The sequence below is a fragment of the Salvelinus sp. IW2-2015 genome, linkage group LG28 (genome assembly GCF_002910315.2).
Source record: "Salvelinus sp. IW2-2015 linkage group LG28, ASM291031v2, whole genome shotgun sequence".
In the NCBI taxonomy this organism is placed as follows: domain Eukaryota; kingdom Metazoa; phylum Chordata; class Actinopteri; order Salmoniformes; family Salmonidae; genus Salvelinus; species Salvelinus sp. IW2-2015.
This window is the reverse complement of record NC_036868.1, coordinates 10869408-10888201: the sequence shown is the minus strand read 5'-3', so window position 1 is coordinate 10888201 and position 18794 is coordinate 10869408. Positions and strand designations below refer to the sequence as shown.

The window sequence follows — 18794 nt, the reverse complement described above, 5'->3', positions numbered from 1 at the left end:
TTCTTTGTGCATGAAACAAGTAATTTTTCCAACAATTGTTTACAGACAGATTATTTCACTTACAATTCACTGTATCACAATTCCAGTGGGTCAGAAGTCTAAGTTGACTGTGCCTTTAAACAGCTTGGAAAATTCCAGAAAATGATGTCATGGCTTTAGAAGCTTCTGATAGGCTAATTGACATCATTTGAGTCAATTGGAGGTGTACTTGTGGATGTATTTCAAGGCCTACCTTCAAACTCAGTGCCTCTTTGCTTGACATCATGGGAAAATCTAAAGAAATCAGCCAAGACCTCAGAAAAAAACTTGTAGACCTCCACAAGTCTGGTTCATCCTTGGGAGCAATTTCCAAATGCCTGAAGGTACCACGTTCATCTGTACGCAACTATAAACACCATGGGACCGCGCAGCTGTCATACCGCTCAGGAAGGAACGGTGTTCTGTCTCCTAGAGATAAACGTACTTTGGTGCGAAAAGTGCTAATCAATCCCAGAACAACAGAAAAGGACCTTGTGAAGACGCTGGAGGAAACAGGTACAAAAGTATCTATATCCACAGTAAAAGAGTCCTATATCGACAACCTGAAAGGCCGCTCAACATGGAAGAAGCCACTGTACCAAAATCGCCATAAAAAAGCCAGACTACGGTTTGCAAGTGCACATGGGGACGAAGATCGTACTTTTTGGAGAAATGTCCTCTGGTCTGATGAAACAAAAATAGAACTGTTTGGCCATAATGACCATCGTTATGTTTGGAGGAAAAAGGGGGATGCTTGCAAGCCGAAGAACACCATCCCAACCGTGAAGCACAGGGGTGGCAGCATCATATTGTGGGGGTGCTTTGCTGCAGGAGGGACTGGTGCACTTCACAAAATAGATGGCATCATGAGGTCGGAAAATAATTTGGATATATTGAAGCAACATCTCAAGACATCAGTCAGGAAGTTAAAGCTTGGTCGCAAATGGTTCTTCCAAATGGACAATGACCCCAAGCATACTTCCAAAGTTGTGGCAAAATGGCTTAAGGACAACAAAGTCAATGTATTGAAGTGGCCATCACAAAGCCCTGACCTCAATCCCATAGAAAATGTGTGCAGAACTGAAAAAGCATGTGCGAGCAAGGAGGCCTACAAACCTGACTCAGTTACACCAGCTCAGGAGGAATGGGCCAAAATTTCCCCAACTTATTGTGCGAAGCTTGTGGAAGGCTACCTGAAACGTTTGATCCAAGTTAAACAATTTAAAGGCAATGCTACCAAATACTAATTGAATGTATGTAAACTTCTGACCCACTGGGAATGTGATGAAAGAAATAAAAGCTGAAATAAATCATTCTCTCTACTATTATTCTGACATTTCACATTTCTTAAAATAAACTAACTGACCTAAGACGGGGAATTATTACTCGGATTAAATGTCAGGAATTGTGAAAAACTGAGTTTAAACGTATTTGGCTAAGGTGTATGTAAACTTCCGACTTCAACTGTACATGGAATATCTGCATTGACCCTTCTTGCACTAATTTGTTTTGACTCATCACATACTCTGCTCTTACTATTTACTGTATATCCTGTTGCCTAGTCACTTTATCCCTACCTACAGTGCATTCAGAAAGGATTCAGTATTTGACTTTTCCACATTTTGTTACGTTACAGCTTTTTCCTAAAATTGAACACAGTGGCCTCCATCATTCTTAAATGGAAGAAGTTTAGAACCACCTAGACTGTTCTAGAGCTGGCCACCCGGCTAAACTAAGCAATCGGGGGAGAAGGGCCTTGGTCAGGGAGGTGACCAAGAACTCAATGATCACTCTGACAGAGCTCCAGAGTTCCTCTGTGGAGATGGGAGAACCTTCCAGATGAACAACCATCTCTGCAGCACTCCACCAATCAGGCCTTTGTGGTAGAGTGGCCAGACGGAAGCCACTCTTCAGTTAAAGGCACGACAGCCCGCTTGGAGTTTGCCAAAAGGCACCTAAAGGACTCTCAGACCATGAGAAACAAGATTCTCTGGTCTGATGAAACCAAGATTGAACTCTATGGCCTGAATGCCAAGTGTCACGTCTTGGGGAAACCAGGCACCGCTCATCACCTGGCCAATACCATCCCTACGGTGAAGCATGGTGGTGGCAGCATCATGCTGTGGGGATGCTTTTCAGCGGCAGGGTCTGGGAGACTAGTCAGGATCAAGGGAAAGATGAACGGAGCAAAGTACAGAGAGATCCTTGAGGAAAATCTATTCCAGAGTGCTCAGGACCTTCCAACAGGACAACGACCCTAACCACACAGCCAAGACAACACAGGAGTGGCTTTGGGGCAAGTCTCTGAATGTCCTTGAGTGGCCCAGCCGGAGGCCAGACTTGAACCCAATCGAACATCTCTGTAGAGACCTGAAAATAGCTGTGCAGCGACACTCCCCATCCAACCTGACAAAGATTCTGCAGAGAAGAATGGGAGAAACTCCCCAAATACAGGTTTGCCAAGCTTGTAGATTCATACCCAAGAAGACTCGAGGCTGTATTCGCTGACAACGGTGCATCAACAAAGTACTGAATAAAGGGTCTGAATACTTATGTAAATGTGATATTTCAGTTTTATATAGCACAGTTATCATTACTCGAGAGCATCCTGACAGGTAGCATCATCGCCTGGTATGGTAACTGCTCGGCCTCCAACCGCAAGGCACTACAGAGGGTTGTGCGCACGGCCCAGTACATCACCGGGGCCAAGCTTCCTGCCATCCAGGAGCTCTATACCAGGCGATGTCAGAGGAAGGCCCTAAAAATTGTCAAAGACTCCAGCCACCCTATTCATAGACTGTTCTCTCTGCTATCGCACGGCAAGCGAAACCGGAGCACCAGGTCTAGGTCCAAGAGGCTTCTAAACAGCTTCTACCCCCAAGCCATAAGACTACTGAATATCTAATCAAATGGCTCTTAAGACTATTTGCATTGCCCCCCCCCCCCCCCCTTTCACTGCTGCAACTCTTATTATCTATATGCATAAGTCACTTTAATAACTCTACCTACATGTACCTCAATTACCTTGGCTAACCAGTGCCCACGCACATTGACTCTGTACCGGTACCCCCTGTATATAGCCTCGCTATTGTTATTTTACTGCTGCTCTGTAATTATTTGTTACTTTTATTTTTTTTTAATTAAAACTGCATTGTTGGTTAACGGCTTGTAAGTAAGCATTTCACTGTAAGGTCTACACCTATTGTATTCGGCGCATGTGACAAATAAAATGTGATTTGATTTGTTCCTTGTGTTATTATTTTTCTATTTATTCGTTATTATTTTTACATTTTTACTACAATAAAAAAAAATGTCTGCATTGTTGGGAAGGGCCCATAAGTAAGCTGTTGTTTACGATGAGTGTGACAAATACATTTTTAATTGTTTTGTTGTTTAAGCCACAATGTGTTTTGCTTTTATACTAACTCCAAAGATGGCCTCAGTCAAACTTTATCTTCCTTGTCAAATACAAAACTATCTCCAACTTTATCTGTAATTTTTTTCTGTTTAGGATGAGGATCCGAGCCCGAGCTTTGTAGACTGTAGCCTATATACTGTAGGCAAGGAACTTCTATAAAAGTAGACTAAATCAAAACAAAAGCTACTCTTTATTACTTTGCAAGTATGAATATTTACTACTTAAGAATATCAGAGGATTGATTAGTCAGTGCTTCATCCATATGATACTACCTTATTGTTTGCAAGTGTTTTGTGTGAAGATGAAACTTTATGAATAACCTACCCAGGCTCAGAGAGCATAACAATAACGGACCAAATCGACAAGGCAGAGGCTGTATTGTTGAAGACTATGAGAGACTAATTGGACTTGTTTAAAAAAAAACAGGACTACTTTTTATAGCTACACGAAAAGGGCAGTAAGCTGAACAAAATAAATTCTCATAAAAGAAAGAACATGATCAAATGGTATCCAATGTCTTTCCAAATGCACTGAGATAAATAATATATTTATTTGATTAGGATCTCTAGTATCTGACGCCAATGGCGACAGCTAGTCTTAATTCATTTCAGAGAATAGAGAACATAAAAAATATTTATCAGATCCTGACCATTCATATAGCACAGTTTCTGCTGTTCATGTTGACAATATGCAATCCTTGTTTAAATATCATGCTTCCTGGAAGTCACATATGTCTTGGTTGACTCCCCCTCCAGATGGAACCCTCTTATGAGTCTCCTCTCTCTTCTGGCAGCTCCCAACTTGGTACTCCCAGAGCACCTCTTGTTCAATATGGGAATGCTATTCACTTCCTTGATAAAGACAGGATGGTTTACCTTCTCAACAGACTCAAAGTTTGTGGGTTGAGAAGGAACATTTTTGAAGAATTTCTCAGTTCATTCACCTTGAGAATTCAATGGATGAAATGAACATCAGAATTACAGACGGGAACTGAGATACTCTGTACTGTTCGACACAGACTTTGTGCAATTATGTTTGTGTTTAAAATGCATGTTCTAAGGCCAGGTGACATACCTTTCTGTGAATACATAGCGGATTTTCATAAGGCTGGCGAGAAAAAGTATAGGCTATCATAAAAGACAAATGTTACTCCCTGAAAAGCTTCATTTTATTCTGAGAAATGGGTCGGCTGTACATTTACAGGTGAACTATTTTCTTTAAAAAAAATAGCAGTGTTTGTAGAGAACATTACATTATTAAAAGCTCCATAGCAAAATATCTAGCCAACTCTGGTACATACACTGACCAGTTTAAACAAACAAAACTGCCTGTTGCAACAATGCAAAGACGAGAAAAACAAACCACATTTTAGTCGTATTGATTTCTGTATTTTCAAGTTCACCTTGAACCTAATTTCAACATTTTGTACAAATTGATTTGTGCTGCAATAATCTCACCGTGTGTGACACAGCCCCTCTTTCTTTAGACTCATTGCAAACAGATGGACTACCTGAGCGCGTCATCCCAAAACATGTAATCACACTTACAATGAACTATTCAACACTGACAGTTTGAATTGTGATTCGTATTGCAGAATGATCGTGTCACACAGAGAAACACCATTGTTAGAATTAGGTCCAAGTAGCGGTTTATAGTCTGGTCTCAGATCGTTTTGTGCTGTCTTGCCAACTCCTACAGATGTCGAATCTTAATTTGATCACTCTGTTGCTGAGAATTTTTCTGCCTAGCAGGAAATGCAAACCTGTAGTATATTCAATGTTTAAAAAGGCTTCTAAAGTTAGCAATGTCCACTTTAAAATGTCAGACTTGATTTGCCCTACTGAAAAATGTATCAACCCCTACAAAAAATGTCCATTAATTATAATGCACATTTCCTGGTACTCCAAGAATATTTCCTGCCGTAGCTAACTGACTCAAATTAAGATCCTACATATTTATGGTCATTTTTGCAAGACAGTACAAACATCTGGGACCAGGCTTTGTAAGAGTTTAAAACCTGGTCTCCGAGCTCCCTCGTTTCATAGTGTTGCTCATGAACTGCTCATCATGTTCAAAGCTGAGGTTATTGTGAGACCTGGAGATCATGAGCAGTTTCTCTTTCTTGGTGTAATCCCTTTTGACTGCTACCTGGGGCAGCTGCAGTCTGTCCATAGGATCCTCCTTGTTCTCCAGCTTCATGTAGCCTTTACTGTTGCTGCGGTCCAGCCGGGGCCAGCTGGGATGTTTCCTCTGCTCTGGCTTCACTGTCAGGGTGGTGGGCCTTCGATCCAGGTCCAGAGACTTGGAGTGAGAAGACAGCATGTGGAGGGAGTTGTTGGAGCCAAAGTCCTTCCGGGCCGCCCTGGGGGACAGGTAGCTCCCACTGGCAGAACCTGGGGACAGAGAGCTACGAGAGGACACGGTGTGGGACTCTGTGGCCGAATTGCTCCTGAGGAGCATGACACCAGGAGGTTTGTAGGCTTGGGCGATGTCTGCCGGGACAGGCACAGCCAGGGAAAGGGACTGCATAGAGGGGGGTCTGGACCTAACCCTCATGTGCTCCAGGTCCTCTGTAATGTTGTCCATGTCAGGCTCGTCGATCACACAGTTGTTGAGCTTAATGACAGGCAGGGTAAAAGCGCTGATGGAGGATGAGACGATGGACCTGGTCTGGCATCTCTTGGGGAAGTTGCTCTTCTCATGGCGACTGCCTTCATGCTGCAAGCCAAAGATGGAGCCAGAGCGCTCTCTGCAGAATGAAGGCACAAGGCCATGCCCCCCCTTGGCCTCGTTGAGAAGACCCTCCTCGTCCTCCATAGAGCCGGTCCTGCGTGACACCTTCACGTCGTTCCCCACACCGGGAAACCCTAGCAGGGTGTTAGCAGCTAGCTTGGAGGCACACTGGTTCTCATAGGTTCTGACCTCATGCTCCCCATAGGGGCCTGAGTAGGCCCCATTCACGTACTTGTGCTCTTTGATCCGCAGGCTGTGGATGTCGATGACGGTGGAGTACATGTCTCTCATGTGGATCACCTTGGTCTCCCGGTCCCTGTTTTCGTGCAGGATTGCGTTGGCACAGATGAAGATGAAGATACCAATACCCATGGTGAACGGCCCCAGCATCTTCATCTTCTCAGAGTGCAGGTGCTGCTCAAAAAACTGGATCAGCTTACCGCCCTGCTCTCGGGTCACCCTGGTGTCGTTGGTGGATAGCTTGGTGTTGGCCGCTACAAGGGGCTCTGTGTGTGGCCAGTAGCCCAGCACGGCCATAGCAACGCCCACCATCAGGATCAACACACCCAGGATGAGGAAGAACCCAGAGGCAGAGTAGAGGCGGATTTTCCCCCTGACCACCACCACATCGGCCCGGGTTTTACGCTTGGCCTTCCTCTTCTCCTGGATCTCTCCTGGGGCTGGGGACTGGATGGGCAGGTGGTGCTGGGAGCGGGCAGAGTCCTGCCTCTTCAGCGCAGCAAGATGGCCTGTGATCACTCCCCCAGCTGAAATCATCACTACAGCTGTCTATGGCCCTGTAAAGACAAACAAACAGAGAGGGGGAGTGAGAGGCATCTGGTATGTTTACGGATGTCTGTTCTCTGATTGCTGGGTTGCTGGCACTGTCTTCCTGGTAATCCCACAGTGGGAAGCAGAGCACCATTGACCTTGGGGTGGCTCCATCAAGCTGGGAACAGCATCTGCAGTTAACTGCTCTCATGCTTGCTTTGGTAATTACGACTGATGACAATTATGTTCTAATATTTGTTCTAGTCACAGCTCATAGGAAACAATTCATTTGGCAATCTGGTGTTTCTCCTCTTAGTTTTTTCCTCTCTAAAAACTAAGGTGGATATTTTTGGAAGCCAAATGATGATAGAAATGGCTAAATGCATTATGTTTGTGAACAGAAGACTCCAGAGTTAACTGTAATACAGCACTGCCTTTTCTGTTCCAGCTGTGTGGGTCTCTGTCACACTGCTCTCACTCACTCCCTCACACAAACATTTACGCCATCTAAACTCAGCAAAAAAAGAACCGTCCCTTTTTCAGGACCCGGTCTTTCAAAGATAATTTGTAAAAATCCAAATAACTTCACAGATCTTCATTGTAAAGGGTTTAAACACCATTTACCATGCTTGTTCAATGAACCATAAACAATTAATGAACATGCACCTGTGGAACGGTCATTAAGACACTAACAGCTTACAGACGGTAGGCAATTAAGGTCACAATTATGAAAACTTAGGACACTAAAGAGGCCGTTCTACTGACTCTGAAAAACATCAAAAGAAAGATGACCAGGGTCCCTGCTCATCTGCGTGAATATGCCTTAGGCATGCTGCAAGGAGGCATGAGTATTACAGATGTGGCCAGGGCAATAAATTGCAATGTCCGTACTGTGAGACACCTAAGACAGCGCTACAGGGAGACAGGACGGACAGCTGATCATCCTCTCAGTTGCAGACAATGTGTAACACCTGCACAGGATCGGTACATCCGAACATCACACCTGCAGGACAGGTACAGGATGGCAACAACAACTACCCGAGTTACACCAGGAACGCACAATCCCTCCATCAGTGCTCTGACTGTCCGCACTAGGCTGAGAGAGGCTGGACTGAGGGCTTGTAGGCCTGTTGTAAGGCAGGTTCTCACCAGACATCACCGGCAACAACGTTACCTATGGGCACAAACCCACCGTCGCTGGACCAGACAGGATTGGCAAAAAGTCCTCTTCACTGCCGTGTTGTGGTTTTGTCTCACCAGGGGTGATGGTCGGATTCGCATTTATCGAAGGAATGAGCGTTACGAGGCCTGTACTCTGGAGCGGGATCTATTTGGAGGTGGAGGGTCCTTCATGATCTGGGGCCGTGTATCACAGCATCATAGGACTGAGCTTGTTGTCATTGCAGGCAATCTCAACGCTGTGCGTTACAGGGAAGACATCCTCCTCCCTCATGTAGTACCCTTCCTGCAGGCTCATCCTGACATAACCCTCCAGCATGACAATGCCACCAGCCATACTGCTTGTTCTGTGCATGATTTCCTGCAAGACAGGAATGTCAGTGTTCTGCCATGGCCAGCGAATAGCCCAGATCTCAATCCCATTGAGCACGTCTGGGACCTGTTGGATCGGAGGTTGAGGGCTAGGGCCATTCCCCCCAGAAACGTCCAAGGACTTGCAGGTGCCTTGGTGGAAGAGTGGGGTAACATCTCAGAGCAAGAACTGGCAAATCTGGTGCAGTCCATGAGGAGGCGATGCACTGCAGTACCTAATGCAGCTAGTGGCCACACCAGATACTGACTGTTACTTTTGATTTAGACCCCCCCCTTTGTTCAGGGACACATTATTCCATTTATGTTAGTCACATGTCTGTGGAACTTGTTCAGATTATGTCTCAGTTGAATCTTATGTTCATCCAAATATTTACAAATGTTAAGTTTGCTGAAAATAAACGCAGTTGAGTGAGAAGACATTGATTTGTTCTCAGGAGGATCTAATTTCATAATAAAAGGGGTTTTAAAACTAAGATGCTGTTACTCAGTCCTTATGCAGAGATGTTCAATTTAAGACTGTAGAATTGATAATGACAGTCTTAATGGAGATGACTCAGAAGTGGTCTTTAACTATTACAGTAAAATCCATCCTCAGCACGCACAAGCAGCACTGGTCAGTAATCAACAGTACATTCATGGGTGGTCTGACTGCCATACACTTTTATATTTCAACATTTGCCAATGGAGCACCATACCTTAAGAGAAATATGTTATTTTTCAGAAGGGTAGTCTCATTTTTTTATTTCACCTTTAGTTAACCAGGTAGGCCAGTTGTTAATAAGAACTTGTTCTCAACTGCAACCTGGCCAAGACAAAGCAAAGCAGTGCGACAGAGTTACACATGGGATAAGCAAACGTACAGTCAATAACACAATAGAAAAATCTATATACAGTGTGTGCAAATGTAGTAAGATTAGGTAGGTAAGGCAATAAATAGGCCATAGTGGCAAAATAATTATTTTTGCATTAACACTGGAGTGATAGATGTGCAAGTAGAGATAATGGGGTGCAAAAGAGCAAAAATAACAATATGGTATCCAATATCATTCAATATCCAATAAAACACCTTAAAAGTTCCAACAATCAGGCTGAAGGCAGGAGAGGTGTAGTAACATGGTGCTTTAACAACAGGTGTGTTGAGTGAATCATTAACATAATCTCTGTCAGCACTAACAGAATGTACTGCAGTGTGGACAAGTTGTCATGTTTACACACCATACTCACACAACACAGAGAGAGTATGTCTCAGAAGCAAACTATAGCTCTATGTTACGCAGGGTGGAGCAGGTAAACCCAAGTGCAGACTCAGACGAGGAGACAGGGATAAGGTAACCAAGGTATTTCATGAAAAGCAGGGGTGAGATGGGGTGCAGGCCAGGGGGAGCTCGGGCAGGTCGCAGGAAACCAGGAACTGAGGGGAGTAGGGGCAGGGTAAGCAGGTCCAGAGCGGAATCCAAGGAAGCAGTAGAGCGGGGGTCCAGGGCAGGGAAGCAAGACTGATGAGACAAGGGACTGGCGACCATAGTCAGAGCGGACAGAACTAGAGCGGAGAGAAAAGCAGCATCAGGCTAGGGAAAACAGGCACCAGAGGGTAACAAGGTCTATGCAGGAACAAATGGCTTGAATTGCAGACTGACTGAGCAGAGGCTACAATCTGGAAGTGTGGAAGTGGCAGGGCTGAGTATTTGTAGAGGTCTTGATTGTGGAACAGGTTGCAGCTGGTGGGGATCTGCTCTGACTCCAGCACACCTGTCTCCACTCACACAATCAGGTACACCCACACACAGAGAGAGAGGGAGAGAGCACTGGGGGAGTGGCGGCAGGTTAGGGAGACACAGGATGAGAAGTAGAGGGTGTGGCAGGGGCAGATGTAACACTCTAAAGTAGAGGTCAACCAATTTTTTATTTATTTTTTTTATTTTTTATTTCACCTTTATTTAACCAGGTAGGCTAGTTGAGAACAAGTTCTCATTTGCAACTGCGACCTGGCCAAGATAAAGCATAGCAGTGTGAACAGACAACACAGAGTTACACATGGAGTAAACAATAAACAAGTCAATAACATGGTAGAAAAAAAAGAGAATCTATATACAATGTGTGCAAAAAGAATGAGGGAGGTAGGCAATAAATCGAATAATTACAATTTAGCAGATTAACACTGGAGTGATAAATCATCAGATGATCATGTGCAAGAAGAGATACTGGTGTGCAAAAGAGCAGAAAAGTAAATAAATAAAAGCAGTATGGGGGGTGAGGTAGGTAAATTGGGTGGGTAGTTTACAGATGGACTATGTACAGCTGCAGCGATCGGTTAGCTGCTCGGATAGCAGATTTTTAAAGTTGTTGAGGGAGATAAAAGTCTCCAACTTCAGAGATTTTTGCAATTCGTTCCAGTCGCAGGCAGCAGAGAACTGGAAGGAAAGGCGTCCAAATGAGGTTTTGGCTTTAGGGATGATCAGTGAGATACACCTGCTGGAGCGCGTGCTGCGGGTGGGTGTAGCCATCGTGACCAGTGAACTGAGATAAGGCGGCACTTTACCTAGCATAGCCTTGTAGATGACCTGGAGCCAGTGGGTCTGACGACGAACATGTAGCGAGGGCCAGCCGACTAGGGCATACAGGTCGCAGTGGTGGGTCGTATAAGGTGCTTTAGTAATCGGAATGGCCGATTAATTAGGGCCGATTTCAAGTTCTCATAACAATCGGTAATCTGTATTTTTGGACACCTATTTGCTGATTTAAAATATATTTTTTACACCTTTATTTAACTAGGCAAGTCAGTTAAGAACACATTCTTATTTTCAATGATGGCCTAGGAACGGTGGGTTAACTGCCTTGTTCAAGGGCAGAACGACAGATTTTTACCTTGTCAGCTCGGGGATTCGTTTTTGCAACCTTCCGGTTACTAGTCCATCGCTCTAACCACCTGCCTTACATTGCACTCCACGAGGAGCCTACGTGGCAGGCTGAATACCTGTTACACGAGGGAAGCAAGAAGCCAAGGTAAGTTGCTAGCTAGCATTAAACTTATCTTATAAAAAACAATCAATCTTAACATAATCACTAGTTAACTACACATGGTTGATGATATTACTAGTTTATCTAGCGTGTCCTGCGTTGCATATAATCGATGCGGTGCCTGTTAATTTCTCATTGAATCACAGCCTACTTCGACAAACGGGTGATGATTTAACAAGCGCATTTGCGGAACGCTTCCGTATTTCACTGAAAGAATAAACATCTTGTTTTCGAAATGATAGTTTCCAGATTCGACCATATTAATGACCAAATGCTGGTATTTTGTGTGTTATTATGTTATAATTAAGTCTATGATTTGATAGAGCAGTCTGATTGAGCGATGGTAGGCACCAGCAGGCTCGTAAGCATTCATTCAAACAGCACTTTCGTGCGTTTTGCCAGCAGCTCTTTGCAATGCTTCAAGCATTGAGCTGTTTATGACTTCAAGTCTATCAACTCTCGAGATTAGGTTGGTGTAACCGATGTGAAATGGCTAGCGCGCTAATAGCGTTTCAAACATCACTCGCTCTGAGACTTGGAGTAGTTGTTCCCCTTGCTCTGCATGGGTAACGCTGCTTCGAGGGTGGCTGTTGTCGATGTGTTCCTGGTTCGAGCCCAGGTAGGGGCGAGGAGAGGGACGGAAGCTATACTGTTACACTGGCAATACTAAAGTGCCTATAAGAACATCCAATAGTCAAAGGTATATGAAATACAAATGGTATAGAGAGAAATAGTCCTATAATTCCTATAATAACTACAACCTATAACTTCTTAACTTCATGTTAAAAGGAACCACCAGCTTTCATATGTTCTCATGTTCTGAGCAAGGAACTTAAACGTTAGCTTTTTTACATGGCACATATTGCACTTTTACTTTCTTCAACACTTTGTTTTTGCATTATTTAAACCAAATTGAACATGTTTAATTATTTATTTGAGGCTAAATTGATTTTATTGATGTATTATATTAAGTTAAAACAAAGTGTTCATTCAGTATTGTTGTAATTGTCATTATTACAAATACATTTTAGAAATCGGCCGATTAATCGGTATCGGCTTTTTTGGCCCTCCAATAATCGGTATCGGTATCGGCGTTGAAAAAATCATAATCGGTCGACCTCTCCTCTAAAGGGATAGCATTACAGTGCCTATAGAAAGTCTACAAAAAGTCTAAAATATTTAAAAAATATATTTTGCTGCCTTAAATCTTTTATCTAAAAAGCAATTAAATTATATGTTTTTCCTACAGATCTACACATTTTCAAAGTGAATAAATAACTGAAATATCATAATTGATGAAATATCATAATCACAAAGTCTCCATCTGCCTGAGTTAATACTTGGTTGAAGTACCTTTGGCAGCCATTACAGCATTTTCATAAAAACTCGACTAACTTTGCACGACTCTTAGGGCAACATACTTCACCGGACAGTTTATTAGGTACACCCATCTAGACACATCAGAAAGGCTAGTCTCAGTCCTGATTTAAAAACAAATTCTGCTTAAAAAAAAGAGACAAGGTTGAAATATCGCTATCCATCAATGATCCCCAACAACTTTCACTGAACCTAAGCAATTTTGACTAAAACTATGGATATAAAATTGCCTAAGCGTTGTTCAAAGTTGGAAGTATCTTAATGAAAATGATTCACAGCTTAAATGGCTGCCAAATTTGCTTCCACCAAGTGTTAATTAAGGGGGGTGGAGACTTATCCATCTATGATGTTCTTTCTGTTGTTTTGTGTTTGGAAAATGTTCTATAACTTTCTTTCACTTTGAAATGTGGAGTAGGTTGTGTAGATCTGTAGTGGGGAAAAATTGAGTTCAATTCCTTTTTAGATTAAATTTTAAGGCAGCAAAATGTGAAAAAAAAGTTCAAGGAGATTTATCAGGTTCAGGTTTATCACCTTTCTATAGGCATTGTAGATATAGTGCTGCTTGAAAGTATGTGAACCCCTTGTTCAATTACAGATTTTTTTGTTTTAACCATGAAATCTTCATTTATTCAGAACCAGTCTTTTTGATCTGACATAACAGGTTTATATTTACCAATACCATATGTTGGTGTGTAGACAAAATCATGCGTGTAGTAGAAAAACAAAATAAAAAAAGGTATTAGTGCAGGTGCAAAAACAAGTGGACCCCAAATTGCATTGGTTAAATCAAGTAGGTAAGTGGAATCAGGTGGGTAAATAATTGTGTACCAAATGAACCAATCAAAGGAGAGATCATTAGGAAAGAGTTTAGGCGGGACTCTGATAAATGGAGATAAGAAACCTGGTCAGTTTGGTGTTAACCATCCAGGTGAATGCAAAGCACACCATGCGGAGAGGAAATTAGATATCAGGATGAGGGTAGTGAGGACACATCAGTCTGGGAAAGGCTATAAAATAATCTCAAAAAGATTGAGCTCCATCAGTCCACTGTGTGGCAAATAATTTACAAATGGGGAGCATTTAACATGACAGCAACTCGGCCTATAAGTGGACGCTCTTCCAAAATATCCCCAAGAGCCACAAGAACAATAATAAATCCCGTAAAAGCCAACCCAAACATAAGATTTGCAGACCTCCCTTGCTGCATTTCAGGTAACTGTGCATGCTTCAACAACAATAAGAACACTGAATAGAAATGCCATTCATCCGAGGCTTGCTAGGGAGGTGCCTCTGCTGTCAAAAATAACCAAACTGCCCATCTTAACTTTGCCAAAGACCACCTGGACAAATTTGAAGGTTTCTGGAAGTCCATTCTCTGGACCGATGAGTCCAAAATGGACCTTTTTAGTCAATCAACACGGCTATGTTTGGCAAAAACACAACACTGCCTACCACCAAAATAACCTTATCCCAACAGTCAAGCATGGTGGTGGGAATGTCAAGATCTGGGGCTGCTTTTCCTCCTCTGGACCTGGATGACTCCACATCATTAAGGGAACCATGAATTCTGAGGTTTACCAGGAGATTCTTGAACAGAACGTCAGGCCATCAGTCAAGGAGCTAAAGCTGGGCCGGAAATGGGTCTTCCAGCAAGACAACGATCCAAAGCATTCAAGCAAATCTACCAAAGAATGACTCAGGAGAAAGAAGATTTATGTTTTGGGTTGGCCAAGTTAAAGTCCTGACCTAAATCCAATTGATATGATATTGATATGGTGTCGCAGGACCTGAAGCAGGCAGTTCATGCCAGACACCCCTCAAACCTCACTCAATTGGCTGAGTTCTATAAGGAGGAGTGGGCAAAAATCCCTCAAAACAGATGTCAGAGACTGATTACTGGCTATAGGAGATGTTTACTCCAAGTTATTGCTGCTAATGGAAGTGCCACAAGCTATTGACTGAAGTGGTTCACATTTTTGCACACATCAAATCTGAGTTTCTGTTAAATAAACCACTTTTGGTTTAAAAATAACGTTCCCATTGTAAGCTGCCTATTTCTCAGGTCCGGATGCCAGAATATGCATATAATTGACAGAGTAGGATAGAAAACACTATAAAGTTTCCAAAACTGTCAATATATTGTCTGTGAGTATAACAGAACTGATTTTGCAGGCTAAAACCTGAGAAAATCCAACCCGGAAGTGCCTTTTATTTGGAAAAATCCCTGTTCCTTTGCCTGCCTATCCTCCATTTAAAGGGGTATCAACCAGATTCCCTTTCCAATGGCTTCCACAGGTTGTGAACAGGCTTTAGACATAGTTTCAAGCTTTTATTTTGAAAAATGAGCGAGATTTATCAAAACGCGTCAGGTGTCCTTTGATTAGTTCCTGCGCGCGAGAGATGTAGCTCGACATTTTCTTTCTCTGTAGTATTGAATAGTTTACCGTCCGGTTGAAATATTATCGATTATGTATGTTAAAAACAACCTGAGGATTGATTATAAAAAACGTTTGACATAAACAATGAAAATATATATTTTTGTTTCTGTCATTTACTTGGAATGTCTTTATTACAAATTGGGAATTATTTTATGTTTATTTTAATATTTTATAGCAAAAATAATGACCAGTCCTGTAGGGTTCACATACTTTCAAGCAGCACTGTATATCCAAGTACATACCTCAAGGCACTGCCTTATTAGCTTAAGGTCAAGGCACATGATTGCATGGTGAAAATACTAGATGTCATAATATTCGGATCTAGAAAAAGGTATTATTCCCTTGCAGATGGAGAGGAGACTCCTGGGCGAATGCATGACAGTTGTATGACCTGCTTCTCTGACTGCAGCCCCATACCCAGTACCCACCCCCAGCATTAGGTCTGTGAGCAGGTGTTGGCGGTGTAGCCTTTCGATGTTGGCTTATCTAAAGTTCTCTATTAAATACAAACAGGAAATGAAATAAGAATATGATGCCCTGTGAGGCTATCATAATGATTAACATCAGTGGACATGAAAAGACATAGGGACCAGTGAAAGATAAGACTGAATAGATGAAAAACAGACTGGTGCTGTCAGTGAATATACATTTATGTTCAATGCTGAGAACAAAATGTTGTCTTCCCAGATTGAAATAATGTGTCAAACCTGAGATAACAAAAATGAACATATTATCAAAAATGCCCTTGCTATTTTGGCAAAGGATTTTTTGACTGCAGCCATGGCAGATGAGACAAGGAGGAGGACCATGGCCAGGGCATTATTGGTGTGGTCTGGGGAGGGGTTGTTCCAGACACAGTGCATAATGTGTGAATAGTGGATACCATGGAATTTTGTGACACTTGGTTGTTCTAAGAGTGAGGAGAGAGAGCGAGCGCGAGAGCGAGAGAGAGCAGATATATCCTAAGTATGTAACAACCGTTACACTGCAGCCTACTTTCCTATGTAAACTACCATTACACTTATTGTTGTAAGAAACATGTTATGTATTACAAATCCTGTTGTATAGAGGTATGTTGCCAAGAAAACTCCACGATGATGAACCGCTGGTTCCAGGAAAAGGAATAATTTGCACAGTAATTCAATACACAATAATATAATCAATCATAACTACATGTGCGCGTGCAGGCTATGCTGCGATATATGTAAAATCTCAAAACACCAGACCAATGTAATATTTGCAGATATCTTCCCATTTTCATAAAAAAACGCCTATAGCTCGAATATGGCATAAATAGTAAATGGTTTAAAACAGCTATGAATAATAGGCTGTGGTAAAACGATGACAAGGAATTTTGAATTCGCCAGTTGTATGATAGAAGATTAAAGTTGAGAAGTCAAAGTGATGAGAAGATATAAATGATCTTTGATACGAGCGCAATTGCTCCATGATACTATCCAGTCTATGGATTCGATTGAGAAAAGCATCTGTTGGTTTAAATGAAGGTTGAAATAGAACCAAGCAAATCATCTTTACTTTATTGGAGAAGAGGCCATCTATACCAATTCATTATTCCTAAAAAATAATGTTACTTACCTGTAAACGAGGGTGCTTCTCTATAGCTAATGTTATTTGTCCATTACGCATAGGAAAATATAACATAAGCCATGTTTCTCAACACTCATGTTTGACTTGTTATGTCTGTTTGTATTCCCATTACATTTATAATCGGATGCCGACACGAAAAATAATACACTTCCAGAGAAACAAGCTTTCATTATTTCGCTCCATTTCCTAAACGCGCACCCGGACTGTTGGCCACACGGCTGTATAAACTGCTCCAAGCTGCCTGACGCGCGGAGAATGACTATTGTTTTTCTTTTAACCGTCTCAACTTGTTGTCACTGATGCCCGGTGATTCACATACAGTCGGCAGTCGGCTCATAAACTTCAGTTTCATGTCCAGAATATAATTAAATATGTTTTCAGTTTAGCCTACTAACTTTAGAGTTGGCTTTGGCAGAACATTTCTTATGAAGAACATGCTAGCAAAAGTGTTCACATCTGGGGGGAAAACACTGTCCACTTCATAATCCTTTTGGAGTAGAACCAAGATGTATTATCATGTCCACTTTCTATTCCTCCATGGAATGGTAGCTTGTAGATAAAGCTCTTCTGCAGCATCTTCAAGGATAGAGACGGTCCCTTCAACTCGGAATAAGGCATTACTGGGGATGGTAGACTAGGCAAAGCTTTGTACTCCCACGTGATGCTTCACTATAAGTGACGCACAGTGAGACGACAAAAAAATAAACAAGAGAAATCATATTTAAATAATTTATGCTTGGAGAAGTCAATCATCTGAATAGAATATTACCATAATAGTGTACAATGCTTCCAATGCAAAGACAGTAATTGATGCAAATATTGAAAACATGTGGTAACTTACAGTAAGTTCCCTGCATGTTGCTTTCAGTCTGGAGATGCAAATGGTTGAGTTAAACCAAGTCCTATGAGGATGGGCATTTATGAACATAAGCACTAGGCATATATATAATGAGATACTGTATGATAATATACCTCCCACTGAATCAAGATGAAACACAATGCCTGTTCATACTGCCTACATGCTGTGATGTGTAAGCACCCTTGGAGTAAACAACCAACTGTAGTTTATTTTAGCAGGAGCAATTATAGGGTTAAAACCCAAAGATCAGTATTGAAAGTTGCAGATGTTTTAATCTCTGTCATTTCCTGTGTTTATGCAATGCATATCTGGCTCAATGTGATACCAAAAAACAACATTTTCACAGGGGGCTTGAGGGGCTCTAGGGCTTAGGTGGCTGGGTTTCTATATTACATTCCTCTACTGTGATACTGGCAAAAAAACTGGCATATTTTCTCATTTGAAATGGGACTAACCCAACTTCTAGTATTGTTAGGTTCCACTTCAGCCTTTGGGGTTGAGGGGCTGAGAAGGGTTGAAGAGGGGCTGGGTTAGGTCCCACTACTACGCCTGTTCTCTGTTTCCCCACACCTCTGATCCTTGTTAGGAATTCTCAAGTCTTGTTAAATGGGGAGATTGACAGTATGGGGACCTTGACGTTCTGGGTTTTTCAATTGCTCTAAGAGGGAGTGGTCGGTGTACTACGTCAAGGCCCATATGAGAAATGAGTTGGGCTGTGTCTCAAATAGTACCCTATTCCCTGCATAGAGCACTACTTTTAACCAGAGCTCTATGGGCCCTGATCAAAAGTAAGGCATTATATAGGGAATAGAGTGCCATTTGAGACGCAGACTGGGTGTGATTACCAAAGAAATGTAACCTATTTCTGTGGAATTTACTGGGGAGGAACTCTGCTGTCGAACTGAGGACACTTTTCTAAGTGTGACAGCCTCAGCTGCTTGTGGTCACATCCCACTGCATAACTGACTAATAACGTGAGTGATGCAGCCAGACTAGTGAGTCT

The 18794-nt window shown here is 42.3% G+C and overlaps 1 protein-coding gene across 3 annotated transcripts; it reads right to left on the bottom strand.

The window, feature by feature from the left end:
* Positions 1 to 3613: 3613 nt before the first annotated feature.
* LOC111954138 (transmembrane protein 200A-like) lies at positions 3614 to 17542 on the bottom strand. 3 transcript variants are annotated; one of them, XM_070435823.1, is made up of 4 exons: positions 10129 to 10584; positions 9716 to 10031; positions 9240 to 9293; positions 3614 to 6966 (listed from the first exon to the last, which is right to left on the bottom strand). In XM_070435823.1, exon 4 carries the CDS (start codon positions 6944 to 6946, stop codon positions 5447 to 5449), a length of 1500 nt encoding a protein of 499 aa, XP_070291924.1. In that variant the 5' UTR covers positions 6947 to 6966; positions 9240 to 9293; positions 9716 to 10031; positions 10129 to 10584; the 3' UTR covers positions 3614 to 5446. The 3 variants fall into 3 exon arrangements, with proteins under 3 accessions (XP_070291924.1, XP_070291923.1, XP_023829402.1); XM_070435822.1 differs by having other exon boundaries at positions 9716 to 10584; XM_023973634.2 differs by lacking the exons at positions 9240 to 9293; positions 9716 to 10031; positions 10129 to 10584 and adding an exon at positions 16921 to 17542.
* Between the last annotated feature and the right edge of the window lie 1252 nt (positions 17543 to 18794).